The sequence below is a fragment of the Mandrillus leucophaeus genome, unplaced genomic scaffold, assembly GCF_000951045.1.
Source record: "Mandrillus leucophaeus isolate KB7577 unplaced genomic scaffold, Mleu.le_1.0 Scaffold628, whole genome shotgun sequence".
In the NCBI taxonomy this organism is placed as follows: domain Eukaryota; kingdom Metazoa; phylum Chordata; class Mammalia; order Primates; family Cercopithecidae; genus Mandrillus; species Mandrillus leucophaeus.
This window is the reverse complement of record NW_012106786.1, coordinates 77,713-87,404: the sequence shown is the minus strand read 5'-3', so window position 1 is coordinate 87,404 and position 9,692 is coordinate 77,713. Positions and strand designations below refer to the sequence as shown.

General features: G+C 45.6%; 1 protein-coding gene across 1 annotated transcript in view; it reads left to right on the top strand.

Moving 5' to 3' along the window:
* The first annotated feature begins 402 nt into the window (after window positions 1-402).
* Window positions 403-9,692, top strand: part of LOC105554110 (cytochrome c oxidase subunit 5A, mitochondrial) — a 19,145-nt gene continuing 9,855 nt past the window's right edge. The window contains exons 1-2 of the mRNA XM_012000404.1: window positions 403-523; window positions 8,872-8,988. Coding sequence (XP_011855794.1) covers window positions 403-523; window positions 8,872-8,988 — 238 coding nt within the window. The remainder of the gene's footprint in view (window positions 524-8,871; window positions 8,989-9,692) is intronic.

Sequence of the window (9,692 nt, the reverse complement as noted above, 5' to 3'; positions counted from 1 at the left end):
TTGCTCCTCCCTCGCCTCCATTCGTACTTCCAGGATGGCGGCTGCAGGTCACCTGACAAGAGACAAGGCGGGACGCCAGGCTAACAGTTTGTCCTCGGCGCGCCGCCGTAGCCCGCCGGCGGCCGCACGGTGGCCCTTCTCATCCACGCGCCAGAGTCGCAGTGGGCGGGCCTACGTGCTCCGCCCGCTGTGCGCCTGTCCGGCAGGTGAGAGGATCACCTGAGGTCAGGAGTTCGAGACCAGCCTGAACATGGCGAGGCCTGCTGCACTCCGCCCGGACCCCTGGCCCCGCCGCGGGTAAGGTCCCTGCTTGCCACTGCCCGCGCCCTCGTGTCCTTGCGGTGACCTGGGCCCCCGCCGCCACTCCGGGGCGGGCTGTCCCCGGCCTAGCCCTTGCCTACAATGGTTACTGAACCCTGTGACCGCGGGCCGCCCTGGCCGCCGCTTCGAGTAGTGGAGGACCTGAGAGCGGTCCCCCGGGGCCTCCCTCCGGGCAACTTCCTGGCTCTGCCACCGCGGACAGGTCAGATGTGGACCTACTGTGAGCGCCGAGGAGGGGACGCAGCGCTCCCCTTCGGTTCCCGGGCCATGACCCTGCCCCGGCGCCGACCCTGCGGCCGCCTGACCGAGAGTGGCCGCCGCCGGCCTGCAGCGCCTCGGCGAAGGTGACATTGAGCCTTCGGGCGCGCCGCTCAGGGTCCGAGAATACAATATGCTTCCGTGTGGAACACAGAATTATACTTTTTAATCAGACATTTCTCGGTTAGCGTTTAGTGTGTCACCTTCACAGCCTTTTCTGTCATTTTTAGGGACTGCTGTGCCACGTTCTCATTCTTCCACGTTTAAAATAGATCGACGTGTGTGGTTGTTTCCTGATCTCCGGAAGTTTTGATAGGGCTTATGATAAAAATATCACTCTTTTGAAAATTGAATGCCACAGACTCGGGAATACTGGGTTTTGCAAGCATAGGAACGCTTCTTGTTTTTTCCCCTTTGGAATAGAAGCCTGATTGCTGGAGTATGAGACGTGCTGCTGATTCTTACTTTCTTTCCCCTTATATGTGTACTGGGAGATTTTGAGTCCACCACCGTAGAATAATTACAGTAATTGCACTTCGCTCTTGGTCCGTGATGATTATATAAGCTACATTTTGAAATTTAGCTCCGATGCATCCATATTATATTTTATTTTTGAACCCGCATCACTGGAAACTGTGCATGCATATTTAAACATAAGAACTCAGAAATTCATTTCAGGGTATGCTGAAGTTAATTTAAAAAAGAACTCGGCCGGGCGCAGTGGCTCATGCCTGTAATCCCAGCACTTTGGGAGGTCGAGGCGGGCGGATCACCTGAGGTCGGGAGTTCAAGACCAGCCTGGCCAACATGGAGAAACCCTGTCTCTACTAAAAATACAAAAAAATTTAGCTGGGTGTGGTGGTATGCCCCTGTAATCCCAGCTACTCGGGAGGCTGAGGCACAAGAATCGCTTGAACCTGAGAGGCAGAGGTGGCAGTGAGCCGAGATCGCGCCATTGCACTCCAGCCTGGGCGACAGAGCGAGACTCCATCTCCAAAAAGAAAAAAAAGAATTCAGAAACTCAAAACTAATAAGGTTGTTGCCTTGACTAAGTGTTTTAACACTTCAGAACCTAAATAATATGTTTTGCTTCATTCATTTTAGACTTTATGTTTTATCATTTGTCATAGAACCGTAAGGCTGGAGGGTACTTTATTTTTGTTTATTTTTAAAGTAGAGACGGAGTGTCCCTATGTTGAACTCCTGGGCTGAGGTGATCCTCCCACCTCAGCCTCCCAAAGTTTGGGGTTATAGGCATGAGCCACTGCAGCCAACCTAGAGTGTGCTTTAGAGATCGTGGAGACCATTTTATTGTATAGAAAAGGAAACCAAAATCCATCTTGGGAAACTGAATTCTTGTTTGTTTGTTTGTTTTTTTGGTTTTTTTTTTTTTTTGAGACGGAGTTTCGTTCTTGTTGCCCAAGCTGGAGTGCAATAGCGTGGTCTCAGCTCAAGCGATTCTCCTGCCTCAGCCTCCAGAGTAGCTGGGGTTACAGGCACCTGCCACCATGCCTGGCTAATTTTTGTGTTTTTAGTAGAGACGGGGTTTCACCGTGTTGGTCAGGCTGGTCTCGAACTCCTGACGTCAGGTGATCCACCTGCCTCAACCTCCCAAAGTGCTGGGATTACAGGCATGAGCCACCACGCCTGGCCGAAACTGACTCCTCTTTAATGGTGGAACCATTTTTGTTTCTTATAGTTATGTTTGGGCCATCCTGATGTTTGTTCAGATTTTGTGTTTTGCTAAAGTAACAGTACAATTTACATTTTTCATCCGGGCACAGTGGCTCATGCCTGTAATCCCAGCACTTTGGGAGATTGTGGTGGGTGGATCACCTGAGGTCAGGAGTTCGAGACCAGCCTGAACATGGTGAAACCAGTCTCTACTAAAAATCCAAAAATTAGCCAGGTGCGGTGGCATGCACCTGTGGTCCCAGCTACTTGGGAGGCTAAGGCAGGAGAATTGCTTGAACCTCGGAGGCAGAGGTTGCAGCGAGCTGAGATTGCGCCACTGCACTCTAGTCTGGGCAACAGAGTGAGACGCCATCTCAAAAAAAAAATTTTTTTTTAATTAATTTTTTTTTTCTGGAGATAGTTTCACTGTGTTGCCTAGTCTGGAGTGCAGTGGCACCATCACAGCTCACTGCAGCCTTGACCTCCTGGGACTTAACTGATCCTCCTGCCTCTGTCTCCCAAGTTGCTGGGACCACAAGGGTGCCCCACCAGTTTTATTTTTCATATTTTTCATAGAAACAGTATCTCCCTATGTTGCCCAGGCTGGTCTGGGAACTCCTGGGCTCAGGAGTGCCTCCAGCTTCCCAAAGTCCTGGGATTACTCTTTTTTGTTTTTTTTGTTTTTTTTTTTGAGACAGGGTCTCACTCTGTCATGCAGGCTACAGTGCAGTTGGCACAGCTCACTGCAGCCTTGACCTGGGCTCAAGTCATCCTTCCACCTCAGCCTCCCAAAGTGCTGGGATTACAAGCGAGAGCCACTGTGGCTGGCCTCAATAACTCGTTAATGTGCCCTCATTCCTAGAGTTACCACCACCAGAATGTTCATTCTTTGGGCCTGTCTGGGTTGATTATGTATTAAATGGAAAACTATCCTATTTAACTAAATTTAAACCTGAAGGATTAATGAGCCCTTTTATTTTTCTATATATGTTAGCCTTTTTTGTTTTTATTTATTTATTTATTTTTTTGAGTCGGAGTCTCGCTCCGTCGCCCAGGCTGGAGTGCAGTGGGTGTATTTTGGCTCACTGCAGGCTCTACCTCCCGGGTTTACGCTATTCTCCTGCCTCAGCCTCCCTAGTAGCTGGGACTACAGGCGCCCGCCACTTCGCCCGGCTAGTTTTTTGTATTTTTTAGTGGAGACGGGGTTTCACCATGTTAGCCAGGATGGTCTCGATCTCCTGACCTCGTGATCCGCCCGTCTCGGCCTCCCAAAGTGCTGGGATTACAGGCTTGAGCCACCGCGCCCGGCCCGCCTTTTTTGTTTTTAAATGGAGTGCTTAACTGAATGCCAAAAAGCAGTGTTAGAAATAGCTTTTTAGAATGAAGCCCTAAAAATGTCCTCATTTTTCACAGCTGCTTCTTTTTTCTTTAGAACTTTCAGGTTACGTAAAAGCTCTGAGTAATTGTTTTCCAAAATAATTTGCCTTACAAGCTTCAATACTAGGTGGAGATCCTGTTCTTAAGTGGTGTGGGGTGTGTGGGGCAGAGAATGCTTGTATAGTTTACCTAAAAAAATATTAAGCATGTGGAGGATGTGTCCATAGCTAATAGAATAGATCCTGCTCTCCCCATGACTGGATTTAACAATATAATTGAAATCGTGTGGGGAGAGTCTGTTTTACCCCTTCAGAAAGAGATGTATGGGTTTTTAAATTTTTATTTATTTTAATTTGTTTGATAGAGAGTATTGCTCTTTCACTTAGGCTGGAGTAGAGTGGTGCAGTCATAGCTCATTGCAGCCTTGTTGCCCTGGGCTCGAGGGATCCTCCTGCCTCAGCCTCCTGAATAGGTGGGACCACCAGACCCCGCTAATTTTTTAAGTTTTTTGTAGAGAGTGGGGGTCTCTGTTGCCCAAGCTGGTCTCTCAGTCCTGGCATCAAGCGATCCTGCCTTGGCCTCTCAAAGTTCTGGGATTACAGGCGTGATCCACCGTGCCTGGTCTGTTTTATAAAAGAGTTTTTTTAATAGAACCAGTTTGTAATTTGGCTTCCAGAAGACATGTGATCAAATCCTTGAAGGTGGTGATCTCCTTGATTTGGAGTTGCTGTTGCTGGTCATCTTATTCACAGTTAGGAAACAAAGAATTGCACTCATGTAGTCAAATCCATGCCCAGCAGTGAACAAAAGGAATTGCGCTTATCATGAAGCAGTGTTCTGGATAGGACAGGTAATTACCTCTAGGGAAGCAGTACGTAGACCTTTTATTGGGTGAATACTTAGAAGTGGAATTACTGTGTTATATGGTAGGTTTGTGTTTAACTTGATAAGAAACTGCTTAAACAGTCTTCCAAAGTGATTGTATCATTTTATATTTGCATTTTAAGTATTCAGTTAAGGCTAGCTTTAGCTTTTGAAAAAGGTAGCTCATAAATTTTTTTTTGAGACAGGGTCTCACTGTGTTGCCCAGGCTAGTGCCGCTGCATCTGGCCCTAAGTTCTTGATAGTAGTGTGTTAGACGGTTGTTCTAATCTATGTTTGTGTGTGTGTGTGTGTGTGTGTGTGTATATATATATATTTTTTTTTTTGAGCCACCGCACCTGGCCTTGTTTTCTGATATATTAAATTTGAATATTAGTCTTGTGAGACTTATTCAGTATCCATGTAATTTTGATTAAATGTTCGCACTTACCAGATATATTTAGGTGTGGAGATCCATTTTTGTTGTAGAAATTAAGGCCGGGTACGGTGGCTCATGCCTGCAATCCCAGCACTTTGGGAGGCTGAGGCAGGCAGATCATGAGGTCAAGAGTTCGAGACCAGCCTGACCAACATGGTGAAACCTCGTCTCTACTAAAGTTACAAAAAATTATCCTGATATGGTGGCACACGCCTATAATCCCAGCTACTCGGGAGGCTAAGGCAGGAGAATCACTTGAACCTGGAGGTGGAGGTTGCAGTGAGCCAAAATTGTGCCATTGCACTCCAGCCTGGGCAACAGGGTGAGACTCTGTCTCAAAAAAAAAAAAAAAAAAAAGAAATTAAAACGTATTCACTTCTAGTCCATTTATGTACATATTCCACTTCATTCTGGGCTTGGATTATGTAGGTAATTTAGGTCTCTGGGAAGATCTTTTCTGCTTTGGTTTTTTTCCTACTCTTCCTCCTGCTCGTTACTGCATTAAAGATATGTAGGATATTACTAACATTTAAATTTCAGAGTATTCTTAGAACAACAATGTTGAGAGGTTTCTGGGTGAAGTTTAAAAAAAAAAAAATATATATATATATATATATATATATATGTTAAAGCTGGGCACGGTAGCTCATGCCTGTAATTCTAGTACTTTGGGAGGCCGAAGTGGTAGGATTCCTTGAGGCTAGGAGTTCAAGACCAGCCTGGGCAACATATCAAGACCCCCATCTCTAAAAGTAAATAAATAAAAATACTTTAAGTCTTAACTAGAAGTTACACCACACTTATCTAAAACAGATAGTAGGAAATGTGATTTGAGATAGGTTTCATTTCTTTAAGTTATGATTTCTATAAATAGACAATCAACAAAGACATTTTTAGATAAGGATTAGTTTATAGCTACCATTTGTTTAATACTTACTGGTGCATAGTGTTAACCTACTTGTTTTCACATTTAATCTTTATAATCTGCTAAGGTGGGTAGTGTCCCCATTTTACAGATAAGGAAAATGAAACTTCAGTTAATTTTCCAGGGTCAAACAGTGAGAGCGAAGAGCCTAGAGGTATCTGAGCTCTAGGCTGTGCTGCATCCAATACTCCAAGATAAAATTTTCTGCCTCCTCTTATCCCCCTACCTGTTGCAGAGGCTGTTCAGAAGGAATTCAGATTTCCAAACTCAATTCAGTGTCCATTTGACAAGAGGAAAGAAAAAATGGAGCCGGGTGCAGTGGCTCACGTCTGTAATCCCAGCATTTTGGGAGGCTGAGGTGGGCTGATCACTGGAGGTCAGGAGTTCTAGACCAGCTTGGGCAACATGGTCAAATCCCGTCTCTACTCAAAATACAAAAATTAGCCAGGCGTGGTGGCACACACCTGTAGTCTTAGCTACTCAGAAGGCTGAGGCAGGAGAATAACCTGAATCTAGGAGGCAGAGGTTGCAGTGAACTGAGATTGTTCCACTGCATTTCAGCCTGGGTTACAGAATGAGACTCTCGATCTCCAAAAAAAAAAAAAGGAAATGATTTTCATACCATACTGTAAAGGATGTATTGATTGGGAGTCTCTACTAGCCTTCAGAATGCTGCAGGCAAAAAAACACATGAAAATAGTTGTGTATCCTGTTTTCTTGACAGTGTTACATTTAAAATATCGTTTCTCTTTTTCTTTGAGACGGAGTCTTGCTGTGTCGCCCAGGCTGAAGTACAATGGCGTGATCTCAGCTCACCTCAACCTCCGCCTCCCGGGTTCGAGCGATTCTCCTGCCTCAGTCTCCCGCATAGCTGAGATTACAGGCGCCCGTCATCATGCCCAGCTAATTTTTTGTATTTTTAGTAGAGACGGGGCTTCACCATGTTGATCAGGCTGGCCACAAACTCCTGACCTAAGGTGATCCACCCGTCTCAGCCTCCCAAAGTGCTGGGATTACAGGTGTGAGCCGCTGCGCCCAGCCCAAAATATCATTCCTTATAAAACAGCTATTTTGTATTAGGTATAGATTAGAGTGTATGTTCCCTTAGGGGATTTATCAGAATCTTTAGGGAAGGGACTGTAGTTTGATAAAGCAATTTGTATGTGTAATTTGTCAGGATGTGTAATTTATTTTGGAATATAATAACATGAAATTTTTTTTTTGTAATGTGTCAATGAAGTATATACGTTTGTTTAAGAACTTGAATGGGGCCAGGGCTGGTGGCTCACACCTGTAATCTCAGCACTTTGGGAGGCAAGGGTGGAAGGAATGCTTGAGCCCAAAGCGTTTGAGGCTGCAGTGAGCTGTGATTGCACCACTGCACTCCAGCTTGGGCAACAACAGAGCGAGCGCCTGTCTCAAAAAAAAGAACTTGAACGGACATTAGCATTATTCTTAGTTTTTTGTTGTTGTTGTTGCTTTTTGTGTTTTTGTTTTGTTTTGTTTTGTTTCTTTCTTTTTTTTTTTTTGAGGCAGAGTCTCGCTCTGTTACCAGGCTGGAGAGCAGTAACGTGATCTCGGCTCACTGAACCTATGCCTCCCGAGTTCAAGCAATGCCCCTGCTTTAGCCTACCAAGTTGCTGGAACTGCAGGCATGTGCCACCACATCCAACTAATGTTTGCACTTTTAAAAGAGATGGGGTTTCACCATGTTGGCCAGGATAGTCTTGATCTCATGACCTCGTGATCTGCCCGCCTCGGCCTCCCAAAGTGCTGGGATTACAGGTGTAAGCCACTGCGCCCAGACTATTCTTAGTTTTTTGTTTTTGTTTTTGTTTTTGTTTTTGTTTTTGTTTTTTTTGAGACAGAGTCTCGCTCTGTCGCCCAGGCCAGAGTGCAGTGATGCGATCTCGGCTCACTGCAACCTCCGCCTCCCAGGTTCACGCCATTCTCCTGCCTCAGCGTCCCCAGTAGCTGGGACTACAGGCGCCCGCCACCACGTCCGGCTGATTTTTTGTATTTTTAATAGAGACGGGATTTCACCATGTTAGCCAGGATGGTCTCGAACTCCTGACCTCATGGTCCACCCACCTCAGCCTCCCAAAGTGCTGGGATTACAGGCGTGAGCCACTGCGCCCAGCCCTATTCTTACTTTTTAGAGGTGGAGTGTCGCTGTGTTGCCCAGGCTGGAATGCAATAGCTATTTTCTCAGGTGCTGTCATATTGTTAGCACCCTACAACATTGAACTCCTGGGCTTGGGCAATCTTCCTGCCTCAGCCTCTGAGTAGCTGGGACTACAGATGTGTGCCCCACTATGCCCACCTGGGACCTTTTTTTTTTTTTTTTTTGAGACGGAGTCTGGCTCTGTCGCCCAGGCTGGAGTGCAGTGGCGATCTCAGCTCACTGCAAGCTCCGCCTCCCGGGTTCACGCCATTCTCCTGCCTCAGCCTCCTGAGTAGCTGGGACTACAGGCGCCCGCCAACACGCCCGGCTAGTTTTTTGTATTTTTTAATAGAGACGGGGTTTCATCATGTTAGCCAGGATGGTCTCGATCTCCTGACCTCGTGATCACCCGTCTCGGCCTCCCAAAGTGCTGGGATTACAGGCTTGAGCCACCGCGCCCGGCCACCTGGGACATTTTTACTTAAGAATTAATACTCTGGTTACGTGTAAAAATTCAAACAATATGGAAGTATATAAAGTAGTTTTTACCTCTCACAGATAATCACTGTTAATTTAAAATCAGAGGGAACCACTGTTAATAATTTCAAGCTAGTATTATACATTAGGGAGAAAAGTATAAACATGCCTATGTAATACTTTTTGTTCTACTTGGTTTTATTTGCTTAATTTTAAAGATATCTTTCTATATCAATGTATAAGATGTACTTCCTTTGACCTGTTGAATATTTTATCTGCCACAACATATATAGTCGACTCAAAATTTAATGCATTAAACAAGATATATCAAGTACTGTTTGTGTACATTGAAGTTATGGTTCTTTCACATTGTAGCTATCCAGTCAGTTCGCTGCTATTCTCATGGGTCACATGAGACAGATGAGGAGTTTGATGCTCGCTGGGTAACATACTTCAACAAGCCAGATATAGATGCCTGGGAATTGCGTAAAGGTAATTGGAACATAAACATATTTGTCTATTTTTGTGTGTAAATATGAACTGCTTCTGCCCCTTTATTGAGAGCAACTGTTTTGAAAAATGCATCATTTAAACTAGTTACTCCATGCAACTTTCAGTTAGGAAAGTTACCTACAAAGCAGGATTTTAAGGCAGCACTATTGACATTTTGGGCCAGATAATTCTTTGTTGTAGGGGACTGTCCTTTACACTGTAGGATGTTTAGCATCACCTTTGGCCTCTACCTGCTAGAAGCCAGTACGTACACACTCATACCATGTGACCACCAAAAATGTCTCTAGACGTTACCCAGTGTCTCCTGAAAACCACTGCTATAGCAATAAGGCTAGATGAGCAAAAGGTAACAGTTTTGTACATTTCAAAGAATGTACACAGGCCAGGCGTGGTGGCTTACGCCTGTAATCCCAGCACTTTGGGAGGCCGAGGCAGGCGGATCACGAGGTCAGGAGATTGAGACCATCCAGGCTAACACAGTGAAACCATGTCTCTACTAAAAATACAAAACAATTAGCCGGGCGTGGTGGCGGGCGCCTGTAGTCCCAGCTATTTGGGAGGCTGAGGCAGGAGAATGGCGTGAACCCAGGAGGCAGAGCTTGCAGTGAGCCGAGATCGTGCCACTGCACTCCAGCCTGGGCGACAGAGTGAGACTCCGTCTCAAAAAAAAAAAAAAAAAAAAA